At 36.0% G+C, this 19844-nt stretch overlaps 1 protein-coding gene across 1 annotated transcript in view; it reads left to right on the plus strand.

The window, feature by feature from the left end:
* SCIN (scinderin) overlaps window positions 1-19844 on the plus strand; it is an 81880-nt gene that overhangs the window by 31193 nt on the left and 30843 nt on the right. The window contains exon 5 of the mRNA XM_045494945.1: window positions 19262-19354. Coding sequence (XP_045350901.1) covers window positions 19262-19354 — 93 coding nt within the window. The remainder of the gene's footprint in view (window positions 1-19261; window positions 19355-19844) is intronic.

Raw genomic sequence — 19844 nt, forward strand, 5'->3', positions numbered from 1 at the left:
TCCAGAAAGTGAAACCACTGAGGTTGAGGGCCTGAATTATGCATATATACATTTGATACACTTGCTTATTGGATTTCTTTCAGAGTTTTGAGAGAAAAAAAGCGTAAGCATTACACTGTTAAATTTGTAAAGGAAGTGGAAACCTGAAGAAAAAAAATTGTAAAAATATAACTTTGATTTTAAAATATTAACGATAGAGATAAAGGACATAATGCTTAATATAAAATGTGATGTCTTTTTTAAAGGAGATTTTCATTTTTTGGTTTTTAAAATATTCTAGAAAACATCTACTTTGCTTTCTATTCAGTTCATTCAGTATATACTGCATTATATTTCATAGGTCTCAGTTACACAATGAATTTTCATTTTGAAAGAATTTGTTGGGCTTTTTGTTTTCACAAATGTTGTTTTGTAGCCTGATTACAAGGGTAAATAGTTGTTTGATGAATAAATCATGCACCTATAATAAACTAGTTTGACTTTCTAGGCTTTCTTAATATTGTACCCACAATGATAAAGTTCAAAGAGCTCATTAACTAGGTTAGGAGAAAATTACCTTATTTCTACTAACCTTTTCATGAAAACCTTCTCCAAGTGTGAATATAGTTGACGAAACAGTAGCCTAAGCAGCATCTGTGACTTTTCAGGTCATGTTATTGCAGATAACTTTAAAATATCATTGCTGTTGGTCACTTCTTGGTAATTATGATAGTTATTAGACCTGCTGTTCAATATTGTTATTTAATGGGTAAATGAAAACTCTTATATATTACTTTATCACATTTAGAAAATACATTTTGATAGTTGTATCCCAATATAATAGGTTTCCATTGTAGTACTTTGTATTCTATTTTATGTGATTAAAAAGTTTTTTTCTTAGAAGAGGGTTATAGGATTCAGAAGTTATCCAAAGTGGTTTATAGCGCACGCGTGCACACGCGCGCGCACACACACACACACACACACACACAAAAGGTTTCCTTGTTGAAGACAATGGAATGTCATTTCTTTTTCTGAGACTCTAATGCAACTATTGATATTGCTAGAAAAGGATTCTAAAAATCTAAAAATCTTTCAAAATGTCTTTTAAAATGGTCCTTTTAAGTGATTCGTTTTTAATGATATTCTTTTAAAGTTATTTGTCTTCAGAAACTTTGAAAGTATATGATTAGTAATGACTTAAAATCAAAGACTTCTAAGCTATTTAAATGATTCTGTTATCATTACTCTATATTGGATGCTGAGTATTTGGAATATGTCTAACATATCAAAGTGCTAAACACAATAAATAGTGAAAAACACTTTGAGAGTTTTTTAAAGAATTCATCTTTATTTTTAGAGATTTCTGCTATCTGTTCATACCATACCATTCATATAATTTTAATATTATTTAATTCTGTGATGATCATAAATTTACCCTTCAAACCAAAATACTTGGGGGAGTAATTAAGGGGGGCCCACATTAGACAGCACTAAGAGACAACATGTATTAACAAGACTGTCTGGGGAAATAGAGTATATGTTCAGCTTCTTTCTTGTATCTTTAGCACTTTTAAAAACTCATCTGCCTAAATATGAAAATTTTTCTGCCCATGGAACTAAAGTAAAGCCTGTAGGTAAAGTCACATCTCACCCATATTTTTTCATCACTGTAAATGTATTTACCAGGAAAAACTGCCCATAAATTATGGAAAGCTTTTTTCTTGCTCTTTCTTCTTTTCCTATTTACAAGAAACAATCAATGAATGTAAAGGAAAATTAAATATGCCACTAACCCTAAGGTTCGAAACTTTCTTCATTGGTCCTATTCATCCTCTAAACGTTAGGAGGGAAGCTAAAAGAGTGCCCTGAGGAAAAATTGCAAGGTTGATAATTTATCAGTTTTATAGACTCATATTTTAAAAAGCACCATCTGCTAGATATCAAAAATAGAATGTTGAAGGGGCAAAATTTTTTGAAATAACAACAGAAATCAACTAATTTGCCTTAACCTCAAAAGACTTCTTTTCAATATAATTTAATGAGCTTTTTAAGTCTATCATCATTGTAAATGCTAGCTGAAGAATACTGGCAGTAACCATGCTATAAGGAAATTGTAAGCAAGTGCTATATTGCCGAACCGTTAGATTTCTTGCTTTTATAAAAATACTAAGGCTCCCTGGGAAGTCAGTGCAATCATTTTTCAGGTTCTGGACAAGAAAGAAAATTGGCATACCATGTCATGTGTCAGTTAATAAGTATTTATTGAGCCCTCTGTTCATTCCCAGTGAAGCTCAGAAATTACTTATTTTATTGTCTGAGAAGAAAAGCACACACTAGATCTAAGACAGAGTCAGAAAATGGGAGCAGATTGTGAGGGTCCACAAATACCAGAAAGCATACCACCACGATTGGAAGCCTTCTCATGATGAAATTCATGTATTTTAGGCTATATGATAATAGCATATAGGCTAAATTAACCTCAGAAGGATCTCCCAATATAGGACTTGTGTTCATCTTATTCTAAGTCATAGTTGACAACTTGAAAATAAAATAGCGTTTTCAGTCATTCTCTTGGCAAGTTGGTTGGATATGTATGATGTGCTCATCTGGGTATCTTGTGCGTAAAATCTAGAGTTAAATAGTGTAAGTATTTCTTAAATTACTCTTTAGAGATGTCTGTTTAAGCTAAGAATAAAAATTTAGTTCTATTTTTCCCAGGTATTTTGCCAAATAAAATTTATGTGTTATCATTTGCCAGGCTAAGTTCCTTGAGGGAAGACACTAAACTGCCTTTAGATCTGTGTTGCCTTTATAGCTCTAACTCCTTGATCATTCGTATTTGGATAATTAATACAATTAACTGTGAACTACATGGTACCAGAAACCCATTACATTTGTTTTTCTATTTTCTAAAGGATAGTAGTATCTCTTAAAAAAACTCTTCTATGTTTTAGATAATAGTGTTGGTGAAGTAATGAAAAAGATGTACTGTTGATTGTTTTAAAATCAACTGCATTTACAAAAGAGCAGTTGAAATTTAGATAAGTACAATTCATATATTCTACTAGTCTTCTATCTGCAGGTGGGTAGTTAACAACTAACCTTTTGGAAAGTAATAGCTGAGTCTTGGGCTTGTTTATATTGACTACAATACCTTCCCATGTGTTAGTCAGCGTGTACTTCAGGTGAAAGCATGTAGCACATTAAAAATAAGTAAGTGGAAGGGGCGTCTGGGTGGCTCAGTCGGTTTGGCATCCGACTTTGGCTCAGGTCATGATCTCACGGTTTGTGAGTTCGAGCCCCGCATTGGCTTCTGTGCTGACAGCTCAGAGCCTGGAGCCTGCTTCAGATTCTGTGTCTCCCTCTCTCTCTGCCCCTCCCCTGCTCATTTTCTGTCTTTCTCTGTCTCAAAAATAAATAAAACATTAAAAAATTTTTTTTTTTAAAGTAACTGGTATATCGGGACACCTGGATGGTTCAGTTGGTTAAACCCTGACTTCAGCTCAGGTCATGGTCTCATGGCTCATGGGTTCAATCCCCACCTTGGGCCCTGTGCTCTCAGCTCAGAGCCTGGAGTCTGCTTCAGATTCTCCATCTCTGCCTGCCCCTTCCCTGCTCTCACTCTCACTCTGTCCTCTCTCTCTCAAAAATAAACATTAAAAAAATTAAAAAAAAAAAAGTAGCTGGTATCTAAAACTTTTCATCCTATGATAAAAATGCATGTTTCCAGGAGCTGTAGTTGGATACTCTTATCTGTAGAGTGCTTCCTTCCAGGTCAGCTCACCTCCCCACTTAGCGTCCAGCTACCACAAAAACCCACTTCTCTCTCTCTCTAGCACACAACACTGCTGTCCACCACTATTTTGCTTGGCTGTGGCCCACAGTGCTGGTGCTGCCTCTTCTCATCGCTAGATTAAAAGTGAATATACCCCATGAACTCCAAGGAACTATACAAATGTAGAGCTTTATTTTTAAAATCACCTGATATATTTGTGTTATTCTTCCCCCAAAGTTAACATCAAAAGGAATTGCATATTATTAATGCTTCCTAAGTTCTTATATAATCTAAATTTACAGAGAAGTAAAACTTGGAGTGATTTTGAACAGCTAGTAACCTGGATATTGGAATAGTCATATATTTTATTTAGCATGCAAAGTAGAAGATTAAGAAAGAAAAAGTTGGAAATACTTGGAAATTTGGAAATTTATAATTCTTTCAGTTTCTCTGTGGAAATGTTTGTTTCATAACATAATGTTGGGCTTATTGAATTTCCATGGGATCACAATTCAATCTTTTAACTAAAATATTGTATGTTTAAATTAAGCACGATCATTTTGAAAATGTTGCTATATAGAGAGTGGGACAGACTATTTTCTGGGGATGAACTTTGTTTAGATAGATCAGTCCCCATTTATCTTTGTAGAATAGTATCAAATGATACCAAAAATAGAAATAGGGAGCTAGGGGTGCCTGGGTGGCTCAGTCGGTTGAGCATCTGACTCTTGATTTTGGCTCGGGTCAGGATCTCCTGGTTCATGAGATCGAGCCCCACGTCAGGCTTTGTGCTGACAGTGTGGAGCCTGCTTGGAATTCTTTGTCTCCCTCTCCCCCCCACCCCTTTCTCTCTCTTTCTCAAAATAAATAAATAAACATTAAAAAAAGAAAGAAATAGGGAGCTGTTTTGAAAATCCCCTCATGACCATTTTGGAACAATGAGTATATAGTATTTTTTAAAGGTTCTAAAGATTTATAGAAAAGTACTATAAAAATAAAAATCACACTGCTTTTCAGCATCTGGGAACAAACATGGGTATTTTGAGCTCCTTAAATGTAAGACTTAAGGTTTTTTTTTGGGTATGTAATAGCACCCCCCACCCATCACTCAGTAAACTATTTTCTGTTGCCTTCTTACTGATTTCATTGTTAGTCACAACTGTGTACTTTGTAAGGGTGGAAATTTGAGCTGCCTGAGATAATAATTTGGTCAATGGACACAGTAAACACTTAGACAGTAGGAGACAAAAGTTTCGTCAGATCAACACTTCATGAGTACTGTGCAAGTAGCTTTAGCTTCCTTATTTATCCCTCCATTATTTTCCAGGGTCTTCTTGTAAATTCTTGGGAAATTGAACATTGTCTTAAATGTTTTGTAATTTCCCGTTCTTGTAGCACATTGTCTGGCACATAGGTGGTTCATCAGTATTCATTGCCTGAAATAATATTATTAAGAGAGCCGTGTGGAAAGAGGAGGCTCGTTTATGGCCTTAACCATTCAAAGATTTTTAACTTGCCAGGATCCAAAGTATTTGCCAACCTCTCTAGTTTAGTCCTGAGTAGAGAGAAACTATCAGAGGTACCCTGAAATGAGAATCTTTCCTTTTCTTCTCTCTGTTGCATTATAATTAAATCATTTTTTCCATTTTTATTATAGCCATGATACTCAGTACATACTCAAATCCCAAAATGGGTGATGGGCGTTGAGGAGGGCACTTGTTGGGATGACCACTGGGTGTTATATGTAAGCAATGAATCATGGGAATCTACCCCCAAAACCAAGAACACAGTGTATACATTGTATGTTAGCCAACTTGACAATAAATTTTGCTATAGAGAGTGGGAGAAACTATTTTCTGGGGATTCACATGAATATGAATATATATTCATATATATTCATATATAATCATGTATTCATATATATTCATATATAATCATATGTATATGAATTATAGTGACAAGTAGCACATACTGCAGAGTTGTAATGCTTTCAGGAACACTGCGGTTGCTATAGATTTTTTTTTTTTTGCTATAGCTATTTTTATCTACCATTTATTGATAGTTCACTATGTGCCAGGCACTGTTCAAGGCACCATTCATTGTTGCTATTTATTTTAATGAGTCTTTTATTTGGATTTCTAATATTGAATTCAGGTACTCATTTAATTTAGGTACTCAATTATCCAGTGTGGGAAGTTGAAATATTCTGATCAAAGATAAGAAATGCAGCGCACTGGACACCTGGGCAGCTGAGTCATTAAGACATACAGCAATAATGTAGTTAACCATATGCTGCAATATAATAGTTCAAATAATCTTCCACTTTGTCACATTAAAGGTCAAATGAAGGCTTATGACCTTATTGATCAGGTGTCACTTTTGTATAATGAACCCAAATTAATACTATTTGGCAATCATTTTTGAAGGAGGTAACGTTTCATTTAGTTTGCAGCTGAAGTGGGATCTAGTGTGTGATAGGACCTGTAAATAAGATAGTGTGATTCTAGGACAGATGGGCTATATAGAAGGATAGATCCTTTCCCCTACAAAGTCTATATCTGCATCAATAAACCAATATAAATATTGAACTATAATGGCAGGTTTCATTTTCTTTATTTATATCATTCCTCGTGTTTGTTATAATATTAGTGATAGTATATAATTTTATAAAACTAACAGTAAGACTATTTTCTTTCAGCAGTTTTAGGTCAATTTCATCTTATTCCTTGTGCTAAGAATGAACCAAACTCAGATATCAAAGAACCAGATCTCTAAGATTCAGCGATTCATAATTCCTTGGCATTCATTTTATAAATTTGTTTTTCAATTATTTATTTATATTTATTAACAGTAATACTAATTTTTTAAATGTTTATTTTACTTTTTTAAATTTTTTTGAAGTTTATTTATTTATTTTGAGAGCAAAAGCAGGGAGGGGCATAAAAGAGAGGGAGAGAGAATCTCAAGCAAGCTCTGCAGTGCCAGCACAAAGCCTCACGTGGGGCTCGAACTCACGAACCATGAGATCATGACTTGAGTTGAAATTAAGAGTCCTGTGCTTAACTGAGTGAGCACCCAGGCGCCCCAATGTTTATTTTATTTATTTTGAGAAAGAGAGAGAGAGAGAGAGCAAGTAGGGAGGGGCAGAGAGAGAGAGAGAGAGAATCTTAAGCAGGCTGTGTACTGCCAGCACAGAGCTCGATATGGGGCTCAAACTCATGAACTGTGAGATCATGACCTGAGCTGAAATCAAGTCAGATGCTTAACCAACTGAGCCAACCAGGTGCCACAGTATTATTAATTTTATATCAGTTTCCTCTTATATCTTGTGCTAAGAATGGGCTAAGTCCAGACATTAAAAGTTGACTCTCCAAGATTCAGCAATTCATAATTCCCCAGTATTTATTTTGTAGTGAATATTTGTTTAATATTGTGAGGAAATGTATTCACGTATTGGAAAGAACTCCCTAAAATGGAGAGCCATTTAAATCGTGTTTCTAAATCCTGTTATCGAAAGCCAAGGATCACACTGGTGGAACTGTGTTATATTGGCAGTCCTTGGGCAAATGAAAAACCAGTAATTGCTATTAGAAATGCTGTTGTGTTTGCAAGGGTATCCAGTACAATTCTACAGTTATATTATTGTGGATATATACATATACATATATATCCAATCATTATATATATACATATATATAATTTATATTTATTTATATATTATATATTTATTTATATTTTATATTTTATTATTATATATAATATATATATTTTAAATATACTTATTGTTTATTTTTAATTTTTATATATTATTTATATTATATATATATTTATATATTAGAAAGGATTTTAAAGTGACTTTTTCAGGAAAGCATGGTTTGTTCACGTAAATATGGTATATTTTTAGTGGAAACCAAGAGACAATCCTCAGTTCTGGGTATTTCATAACATTTTACTAATCAGGAAAGAGTTACCAACACACTGTTAAAAAATATTAAAATGTATGAGTACCTTAATGCAAACAAACAAGAGCTATGCAAAATATACTGGGAAATGAAGTCCTATGCCATGCATAATGGAGAAACGAAATATCAATGCCCGATTTCAATGAATTCCAGCAACTAAAAAACAAACCAAAACTGAAAATAGATTTTAATGAAGTCTGACAAAGTGCATGTGGACAAGACAAATACATTAAACACTATTTCAAACTAAGCAGCAAATGTACTACAATTAAATATCTGTTTTTGTGATATTCACCATCATGGAGCTTTATTGCTATGTGATGGCATAATTTCTCTCATCTTGTTGTCCTGTGGGGGTAAGGGCAAGTGGCTCACGGACAAACTCAATTTTGTTATGTGTTCCTTAATCTTCCAAGTTGCACTTTTCTTTCCATCATACAAGTACTACTTAATATTAACACAGAAATTCCATAATCTAAGAAACAAATTTGTGATGGATTTATTTTTGCTGCAGAGGAGGTAACAACAGCCACCATCACGGCAAACATCCAGAGCCTACAATCCTTCTATGGGCGTTACAAGGATGAACTCATTTAATTCTTACAATGGCCCTAGAAAGTGGATATATTTGTTATCCACTGTCTTGGTTTGTGTTTCTCCAAAAAAACAACTCTATACAAGGACTTGGGGAGAGGTAGTTATCTGAAGATGATCCTGGAAACACCAAGGAGGAGTAAAGTGAGGCAATACTTTGTGAGTATGTGGTTTACTGCTATGGGGAACTGGGGCTTAGTCCCAGAGGGACCCTATGAGAAATTGTATGGAACACACTTTGGAATCAGCCCACAGGAGGCTGAGGAGGCTGTAGGATTTAGGTAGTAATTCCCATCCTTCATTAGTTGAGGGTCACTCTGGGTGTTAACTCCCCAGAATTCCATCCTGCCTTGTGTATGGATACAGTACAGCTCGATGGCCAGATAATCCCATGAGACAGAGAGCAGAAGGCTTTGACCTTTAAGAAATCACCTACAAATGACCTCCAAAGTCGACCAAAGTGAGATGGGCAGAGCACCAAGGGCATCTCTCTATACCCTTACTTGACAGGTGAAGGAAGTAAGTCATAGAGAGGCTGCCTAACTTGTCCAAGTGAGAATGGGAATGGGAGAGCTGCAACTCACATGCAGACAGTCTTCATTGCAGAGCAATGGTTTTTGTTTCCTTTTTATTAAAAAAAAATTTATTAATGTTTATTTTAGAGAGAGAGAGGGAGAGAGAGAGAGAGAGAGAGAGCGCGCGCACAAGTTGGAGACGGGGAGACACAGAACCCGAAGCAGGCTCCAGGCTCTGAGCTGTCAGCACAGAGCCCTATGCGGGGCTCTAACTCACAAACTGCGAGATCATGATCTGAGCCAAAGTTGGTTGCTTAACAGACTGAGCCACCCAGACACCCCCAGAGCAATGGTCTTAAACATACGGACAGATGGGAATCCCATCTGCTGCCAAGTTCTTTCATAACTTCCAAAAATTATGCCACACACATTTAAAAAAAATGTTTATTATGTTTGAGAGAGAGAGGGAGAGGATCAGAGAAAGAGGGAGACAGAAAATCCCAAGCAGGCTCCAAAGTTTCATCACAGAACTCAACATGGGGCTCAAACACACAAATCGTGAGATCATGACCTGAGCTGAAATCAAGAGGCGGTCTCTCAACCCAGTGAGACACCCAGGGGCCTCTGCCGCACACTTTTCATACCTATTTTATGTATTCCATATCATAAGTAATACCTTTGGTAACATAATGTTTGTACTCAGTACATTTGTTTCATATCTCTTACTGTCAGCATAAAACCTTTCATCTTTACTATGGAGGGTCATACAGGATAATTGGGGTAGACATTTTCTTGGAAAGAAAATACATTTTTTAATGTAATATAAAAAGCATGGAAACATTTTTTCAGGTACCTCAGAGTATATGAAAGCCATTTTGAGTTTGCTCAGTTAAATTTCAGTGCTTGGAAATTTTCTGAATTACGGAGCTAGAGAGGAAGCATTCACAACACTCTTGCCATAAAACATGACTTAGTCTGATCGAATATAATATGTAAATCATATTTATTGACCTCTTCCTAAGGGAATAGAAGGAGGTAAAACAAAATAAATTTATGTCAATATGTGCATATGTGTATGTGGTGAAAAGGAACAGTGAAAACAGTGCTCCTAGAGGTTTATTGAGCTCATGCTATCATACTGGGATGCCCTGTGTAGCTCTTTGTCTCCTTGTCTGCCCCAAAAGAAGAAACTGGAGAAGAAATGCACTTTCTTCTTCTCCATTCCACCCTTCATCCAACTGATAGTTTTTCCTCTGATAATCTCCAAAGTTGGTGAAAATAAGCAATAAGTTACGAGGGGAGAAGCTCAGAGGCATTATGATAGAGAGCCAACCTTGAGAGGAGGGAAGTGATCCTCTCTGGACTAGATTTACTTCCTAAACATTTCTGAATTTGAGAATCCTTACAGGCTATTTTCATATATTTAGGGTTAAAAACAAGTGGAATGTGTGCTGCCACTTCTGCCTTTCCAGGAGGGAAATGACTGGTGGATCATGTTAAATCTTCTCACTAAATTTGGAAGCAACCTCAGAATCTTTCTCTGCAGACTGCTCCTGCAGCCGCTGTCTGTAGTGAGGGTTAGCCAGGTGAAACCTATGTAGCATCCCTGTGCTGAAAGCTCACTGACAAGGGACCACAGCTAACGTATTAGCCGTTATAGCCACAGCCCTTTCCTTTGGTGCTGATATATCATAGACACTCCACAAATAAGACTTACTGACAAACTGTAACTGATGTATTCTGACTCACCAAAATAAGCTCATATGTACAGGACTAAATGAAATGGGGAGGTACGATTGAACCACATGGGAAGATCAGAGAATCAGTTTTATAACCAAGGATTACTAGGTCTTATTTTCTTTCTCAGCATTATTAACTATTCATTTGCTGATGCAGAGGAGACTATTCTTTAGGTTTTGCTTGAAGAGTGATATTTAGATCTACTGGTTATAATTTTAAATCTAAAATGTAAGACTTTGACAAAGGTATGCTGTCAAGACCTAGACTACTTAGTGACATCATTAGATTAAGACATGAACAAGTAATAAGTGAATAAATGTAAGTCACAGGGAGATGTGTAGCAAGAAGTTCAGTGGTAAAAATCATCACGCAAAGAATCAATGTGGTGGTATGCAAGGTCATAACCAAAGAGAGAGAATGACCCTTTGACCAAGGCAAATTTGATTCAGTGTATATAAGGGTGGATAAAGGATGCAAGATCTGACTTTTGTGGCATTCTCACTATGTGCCAAGTATAGCGACAGTCACTTCACATACATTATTTCATCGTGATGATTATGAGTGGTATTAATTATCAGACCATTTGAAGTGTGGAAACAGAATCGCAGAGTCACTCAGTAGTGGGTCCTCCCAGCTCAGAGTGCCAGAGCCTGCCAGGTGAAGGGATTGTCAAGAAGACAAGGGGGAATGCTCATTGTGAAACATACAAATCAGGAATGCCAGAGGCAAACAATGGAAGTTTCTATTCAAGCACTAATCAGGTAGAAATGCCCAAATGAGTTTGAGGTCTTACCCAAAAAAAAAAAAAAAAAAAAAAAAAAAAAAAAAAAAAAAAAAGTTTAATGATTCCCAGAAAGGGCAGAAGGACTAAACATCTTTACCTGAGATTTGCTCCAGGACAGCTTCCTGACTTCCAGGCCATGGTAATTTGTCCAGGGAAGGAGTTCCCTGGGAAGCTATTTTAATATCAGGAATGCTTGGCAGACCTGTCCTGATGATTGAGATGGATGAACCAAGTTAACAGAGCTGATGCCACTAAACCCTTGAAATATACCATAGAAACAGGCCCAGAGGGCTTTGAAAATCCGCAACAGTACCTGGCTTCAATCAGAACCTTGGGCTCAGATTCATACTTTCGTACTGTTTATCATAACTACCCAGATGGTTCTAGAATGTAGCCAGTTAAAACAACTGCTCTAATTTAATCAGTTGGCATTCTGGCTTATGTATTTTAATAATTTGTGAGTTAGCTTTCCATGATAGTGTCTTGTAAGTAGGTTTCTATAGTATGGTAACTTGTGAATTTTCTCTCTACATTATAACTTACGAGTTAACTTTCTTGTGAGTTGGACCTTCTAAGTCTAATATCTAATCTGGTGATGTTACTGTAACACTGAGAATCAGACCTGTATCATAGTGAGTTCCCCAAGGCCACAGGATTCCCTGACTTCTCTAGAACTACACTGTCAAATACAGCATTGACACATATGGTTATTACAGTTCTGATTTAAATTAATTAAGATTAAATGAAATTAAAAACCCAGTTACATGGTCATACTAACCACATTTCAGGTGCTCGGTAGCTGCATGTAGCTAATGACTACCATATTGGACAGCATAGATATAGAATATTTCAATTACAGAAAATTCCACTGGGCGGTCCTGGCCCAGATTATTAAATAACCAGACATCTCTTGCAGACTTGCAATTTACTTTATCCTTTTATCCAAACATGTACTTCACATGCTTTATCTCAGTTTAAAATAACTTTAACCACTATTTGATATATTAAATTACCCTTTTTATTTGATTTCTCCATAAAGGGATAAAGGTATTTCAGGGGCAGAGAAACACATCACTGGGAACAGCAAATGTTGGAACCTCATATCAGATTAGGTGGAGCCAGCTAAATGGGGTCACATCATTTCTCAGAATTGTCTGTAATTTTATATCTCTGTCTTCCCTGTTATCAAATATTTATCTGACTTAAGCCATAAAATGCCACAAAGCAAGTAAATATACCATAACAACTAGGCTATATTTCATCTTTATAATTTATTTGTATTTACCATAGGCTAGGAATCGATTGATTTTTTTTTCCAGTTGGGGAAAGAAAATAATACAGGAGAATTTCTGGGTAATTAAAAGGTTAGCCCTTAGGACCTGAGAGCCTCCTTCATTTTTGGTGAGAGTAGAAACAGCCATTTGTACTAAAGTGATCACGAAGACCATGATGCCTCCTTTGCTGTGGTGAGCACTATGGAAGGAGTCCCAAAGTCTGGTTTGCATCCTTTGCTTTACTATTTATAAGACTTGGACCAAAGGCCAAACTCCTAACTTCTCTCATCCTCATTTCCCTAATCTGCCAAACTGAAATCAGAGTTAAGAAACATAGAAGACCCTCTATGTTAAATGCTTTTAGGTCTTGATGCTAACTTGGAACATTTTCATTCAAAGTGATTTAGAGTCTTGAGTTAGGTATTGTCCTTCCTCCAGACCACACATTATCCCTTCTTTTCCTACTATTCACTCCAAATATTCACTATTGCACATTGTCCAAACATCCTGACTTTTCTGTAGAAGAGAGAGAAAGCACGTCCTAAGGGAGCAAGATCGTAAATGTTGGAATTTCATATCCTAAATAGGTGGGGCTGGCTAAAAGATTCAAAATAAACAAAGGCAGATGTAAATGTGAAAATTAAGTAAAGATTATGAAGATATAGAAACATTTTTCTTAACTTCCTGGTCCTTCTTTTCTAAAACAAATTTACACATAGGCCTGTTTATGTTTAAAAGAACAAGTCACAATGGGTCATAGAGAAAAAACACAAGACACTGAGGAGGTCTTGGCCCACGTCATGAGAACCCAGGAAATCTGAAGCTAGGAGATTGTGAATTTAAAGCGAGATGGTATATTTGCTGCCATGATTTAATGTAAATATCTTCTGATTTATTTTGGATTCAACTCCTGTTGAAGGTAAGGAGTGAACAGCAGAACAGAAGGTCTGCTTAGGCATAGAACAAAATTGTATTTCCACAAATTTCCAACCTCTCTACTTAAAGTCATGTCTTAAATTGTTAAACGTTTCCATTATGATACAAACAGAGAGGAGAAGATAGAGGTATTCCCATTTTTCTATTTGTATCACATCTATAACAAAAATGGTACCTGTGACCTTTGGAACCACTTAATTCCTAGTTGAAAAATTAAGGCCCCTGTGCCACTGGTGGCCCATTCTAGGTCTTTACATTAACAAAAGTTTCTATGATCAAAACACCTAGAGCATTTAGGAATTCATCAAGAATAGTTACTATCCTTTGATGAATTGATTGAGAAGGACTGAAGTAGAAGCTTAAGGTAGGTTGTAAGTTAAAAGGAAGTTATAATTACTCCATTTGAAGTAATGAAGTGCCAACTATTTATTCCACAGGGAGAGAAAATAAATACAGAACAAAGAAGTCATTATTTTTTGCTTAATAAAAGCTTTTACAGTTTTATTAAAGAAAAATACCTGGTGCTCGCTTCGGCAGCACATATACTAAAGAAAAATACCTGTTTATTACTGAAATTTTAGCAAATGTAGATAGTCATAATAGAGAAGAAATATATCCCCAAGTCCCATCTTTGAGGAAAAAATAACCAAATTCTTCGTAATCTTTCTTTTCTTCTGTATCCCTGTGCTTTCTCAAGAACTCTTTCTTGAGACAAGAAACAAGAGTTTCTCAAGAAACTCTTTCTTGAGACTGCAGACAATGCTTTGCAATATAAATTTTTTACTTGAAACATTATGAACATTTTCCTGACCATCAGTTTGTATAATATGTTAATGTCTGTATAGTTTTCCATTCCACAGATACAGCCTAATTTGTTTAATCACTTTCGTGTTGGGCATCTAGGAGGTTTGTGTTTTTTTAATATGTGAAATGCTGCTATGAATATTTATTAGGTTGAATTGTTTGTATGTATTTCAATTATTTCTTTATAATAAACCACTAGAATAGAATTATTCGGTTAAATGATTGGTCTGTTTCTTGGGTTTTTGTTACCTACTTCTAGGCACTTCCTAGAAAATTCCTAAGAATTTTCCTGCTCACCAGAGAGTGCTTGGTAGAATACAGAATCTTTCCCAGCATCTGATGTTGTCAGCTGCTTCCTAACCTTTGACAATTTTATGGGTAACAGAGTACTATTGTTTTATTTTACATTCTTTGGTAGCTCTTTCTTGTTTGTTGAACACTGTCCTATCTTGTTTTAAGGGCTGTTTGCTCACATCACACTCTGATGTGAAGGAAGAACTTCCCTTTAAGGCCCACTTCATAGGCAGAATCGAAAGAAAGGGTAGTGGACAGAGGTTTGGGAGAGAAATGAAAACAGCTGTGGGGAGAGGAGGACAGAAACCATCCCCCTCATAACTAGTGTGTATTTTGCATGGTACATGTGCTATTATGGCTCTAACTGGAACAAGAGAACGGAGAGTGGTCCCCGTGCAGTTTCTGCCATGAAATAGCTTCTTACTTATCTTCAGAGACAAGATCTAAACAATTAAGTGTCAACCTTTTTGAAATGCCTGTAGAGGCAGCACAGCACACTAGTTACGAGCACATACTCTGGGGCCAGAGTTCAAACCCTGACTTTGGCATTTACCATAAGCTGCATGACGGTGGACAAGTTACTTAATCTGTTTCTTGAGGCATAAAATGGGAAAATAGCAGTGACAGGTTGATATAAAGGAGAAATGACTTGATAGACCTACAAGTCTTAGACTGGTGTCTGGTAAGTAGTAATATGTAAGTGTCTTGTAAACAAAATTTATAAAGAACCTGGCATGGCACATAGCAGCACTTGAGAAGTGTTAGCTGAATACATGTAATATGCAATAAAAGGCAATACATAGACAAACAGGTTTCAGTACATGTGGTTTAGACAAGAGGGGTACTGGGTGTTAAGGGATAGTTTTCAAACAAATAAAATCATGAATCTCATACAAATATAAAATAACCCATATCAAAGAGTTTTTTTTAATTCATTTAAAAGAACAATAAGATATTTTAATTAGTTCAAAGAAGGATCCAAAGAACAGACAAGTGAATGAATGGGTGATCCCCGTTGAGATGATTTTGCTGACAAATGCAAAGCTGGCCTCTTCCACAGGGCAGACATTACTTTCGTCTCCACCAGACAAAATTCCTGTGCATCTCTGTGGACAAAATCATTTGCTGCTATCAGTCTTTACTGGATTGGAAGGTCACTCAAAGAAAAGGAAAGAAAATAACATCATGGTATCAGATCACCAGCAGGAGCCCCTCGACACCATCCTTGGAAACAATCTTTTGGTCCATTTCAAAGACTTTCCTATTTTCCCTTGATTTAGGGAAGTAGGCAACTAATTATTCTAAAAATTATTGAGATTAGGGCATTAAAGGGACTTTGACAGAATTGAAGCCTCAAGCACTGAATAGTTCTGTGAAACAATCACTTCACGACTTTGAGCATCAGTGACCTTTTCTGTAAAAGGAGGATAAGTGTGTCTCATTCCTGGAATCTCTTATAAAACGAAACAATATGTGTCCAAAGATCCTAATACAGTGTGCGACTCATAGTAGATATTCAATAAGCAGTAGCTATTACTGTCCTAATTATGATGAGCTGAACCAACCAAAGACTAATTGCTCACTTTTGATTCTACCACACGCAGTCAGCCTAGGTAGAAGTTATGTGCAGTATTTGGTAAAGCCCTGGGGAAGGAAATTGTGTGGCTCCCACAGGGGACACTGAAAACATCAGCATGGGGAGGGGGGTTGGTAGAGAATACTGAGAAATAACGCAGTGTAGGTAGCATCCAGTGTCTGAAGAGGCTTTGGAATCCAGTCAGAAGTTTTGGCCGTCAGTAAGCAGCCAATTAAGCAGCATCTGGAGTGCAGATTCCTGGGCCTCACCCCAGACATAATGACTTAATGGCTGGCAGTTGAGAATGTGTATTTTATCAGGTTACCCAGTTACCAGTGTTGCTTTAGCATATTGGAACTTTAAGAATCACTGATGCAAATATAAGATATAAACCCTTATCTGGAGTCATTCTTGAAACTTAGGAGTAAAGTGAAGTAAGGGACCTTCCAGCCAGTGTACGTACAGGATAATGTCTGAATGAAAAGATGAGGTGAGCCTGAAGGCGGGAGGGAACTGGCAGGTGTAGGTGGAACCTATCCCTGAGGTGATGAGGGATTGCACTAAGGTGGAAATTAAGGAAGAGACAGGAATCAGTGACTCCAAACATTATTATAAAGAAGTAGACTTTAATGACTAAGTTGGTAGGAGATTCAAAATGGAGGACCACAAGTATTCAAAATGGACCACTTGATTTTAAGTCCAGGTAAATAGAATAGGGATTCATTGACACAAATTGAGAATTGAGAATGGTCAGTTTCGTGGAAAGCTAAGTTCAGTTTGGGGCATGTAAAAGGATGAAGATACTCTTAAGTGGAAATTTATGGAAAATGATTGAAGGAAGGGGAGGGATGGGGAGACTCCAAGCTTGAGTGACAGGTCTTGGCTAGAACAATATAGATGAAATTTTTAAGGAACATCTTCAGATAAGTCTTCTCTGTTTCCCTTCCTCTTTAAATTGTCAAAATATATGTTATTCCACACACAAAGGATTTCATGAGTTAAATGCTAATCCCTGTGAGTGTTTCAAATTTATGTATTATCCTATCTATAGAGAAAAAGTAAAGCTGTATTTATAGTTTACCTTAAAGATGAAAACCTATGGGTGCCTGGGTGGCGCAGTCGGTTAGGCATCTGACTTCAGCCAGGTCACGATCTCGCGGTCTGTGAGTTCGAGCCCCGCGTCAGGCTCTGGGCTGATGGCTCAGAGCCTGGAGCCTTTCGATTCTGTGTCTCCCTCTCTCTCTGCCCCTCCCCCGCTCATGCACTGTCTCTCTCTGTCCCAAAAATAAATACACGTTGAAAAAAAAAATTAAAAAAAAAAAAAAAGATGAAAACCTAAGGCATAGTTGAGAAGGTGAACATGTTTAATTATTTTCCTCTTTCTAGACAAGATGTAAAGCCTTTAAGATTTAGGAAGGTGGTTAGAAACTCATTTGTATATCCCAGTGAGGTATTTGGTAAATGCTTAGTTATTGAACTGAATTTTAAAATGATTCCTGAGGATACCTGACAATGTACAGCATCTGCCTACCCCTGGAGTTAAGCCTGTTTCTGGTAAATCCTGTGAGTTCAATTCCCAAATGTGCTACAGTCCTTTGAGAAGCTAATTAAGATCCTTGGCTCATATGGGGATTGTTGTCTAAAAATTAAAAGTTAGAGTGTGCTCTAAATCTCAGACTCACGTGACCCACTGGGAAACTTCCAAGTATTAGTAAGTCCTCAACTTAAACTGTTGGTTCAAAACCACTCTCTTGGTTGGAGTAGAATCACAAAAGGGTATTTGAAGAGCCCTTTCTTTTTCTTATAAACTGTACAAACATCTAGCACATTAAAGCCGTTTTTAAAAAGTGCCTTTGATTGCAAGTGTTGTAATTTTTGTTTTGATCCTACTATTAACAAAAACTAAAAACTGTATTGTAATCATTTAGTATGTACAATAATTGAAGTGTTTTATTGATCATTGTGTCAACAAAAAGATGAGCACGTTCCCAGAGAAAATAAGTTCTCTAGTGAATTTCTAAACTCCAGGCAGTGCCCATACTCCAACAAGGATTAGAATTTATGTACATTTTATTGTTGCCTGGTATTTGGCATTAGGTATTTTCATGCAATGTATTTTTAATGAATATAAAACACAGTATGTAAGGAATTTCGTTGCATATGAAATATTACTGAATCTAAGTGAATACCTCCTTTGCATGTTCTAAACTTGAATTTATGTTTATGTTGTTATAAAAGTCGCATTGCTTAGAGTAATTTTTTATTTTTATCCTGTCCTTAACATTCTATGACATTTGTGTTGATTGGTTTAATTAAGTTGCTTTATACACCTATTTTTTGTGATTTTAAGTGTGTAGAAACTCAAAGCAGATTCAAATGTACCTTCTGCTAAATGTTTTATGCCCTTGAATTTTTAGATTATTTTATATATGCAAAGAATAAATACATTCATTTATTCATTTGACAACTACTTATCGAACATCTCTTATGCCCCAGACACTGTTCTAAGTGCCAAATACACAGTAGGAAATATAGTATCATGTGGTCAAGAACTGGCCCTTTATCTACCCTATAATATGTCAGTAATGATAATGGTACTCCACCCTCAAACAGTAATTTGATCCAAGTCTTTGTAATTAATCCTATAGATTGATTCTAGAAGCAGAGGTCACAAGAAGAAATTGTTATGGAAGTGAATTTAGACTTCATATTTTAATTGATTCCTGCTCGTCTTCAATAATATGAACATCTTTGCTTTCGAGTGTAGGATTTTATTTCCTTGGAAGTTCCTATCATGAGCAAACTCAGTGTTGGTTTACTTAATGCGATTGATTCATTTGATCCATGGGAAAAGGCCAATGCAATATGATTGGTGAGAAATGTTTGAGCCTGGTCGTTTTAATGGCAAATATTTTATAATCTCTGTTTTTAGAAATCTAAGAAGTTTTACTTTTTTTTTTTCTTTTTTTAACTCTGCATCCTTTAAAGAGAGGTCTTTATCTTTTATCTGTTCACTGTTTTCCAGGTTTTAGGGACAAAGCCAGAGCTTAGGGATGGAGACGATGATGATGACACCATAGCAGACATAACCAACAGGAAAATGGCTAAACTCTACATGGTGAGTTTACTGTTAGCGAGTTTTATTATTTTTACTGGACTGGATGCAGCCAGGAGGCCTGTTCTGGGAGGGACTCTCTGGGATAGCTGATAATTATCATTGCCCTGAAAGAGAAATGTGCAAGTAGAATCCATTCTTTGCTCTAGTATGCTTATTAAAATTCTTCTTTTTATTGCTTTTTGTTTTTTTTTATTAAAAACACCAAATAATAAGTGAAATAATTGCTACAACTTAAATAAAATTATATATTGTTGCTGTGCTAGTTTGCAACAATATGTTTTGATATATGACATTTAATAAAATGTTTCCTTCATGGGATAAAAATACTTGGTAAGCTTTTTCTTTTTTTTAAATTTATTTATTTAAATTCAAGTTAGTTAACATACAGTGTAGTATTGGTTTCAGGAGTAGAACCAAGTGTCATAACCTTTTACTTATAAAGTCTTGATAAATTATAAAATCCTCATGTCACTTTAAATATCCTGTTTAG

This window comes from Leopardus geoffroyi, chromosome A2, assembly GCF_018350155.1.
Source record: "Leopardus geoffroyi isolate Oge1 chromosome A2, O.geoffroyi_Oge1_pat1.0, whole genome shotgun sequence".
Lineage (NCBI taxonomy): Eukaryota > Metazoa > Chordata > Mammalia > Carnivora > Felidae > Leopardus > Leopardus geoffroyi.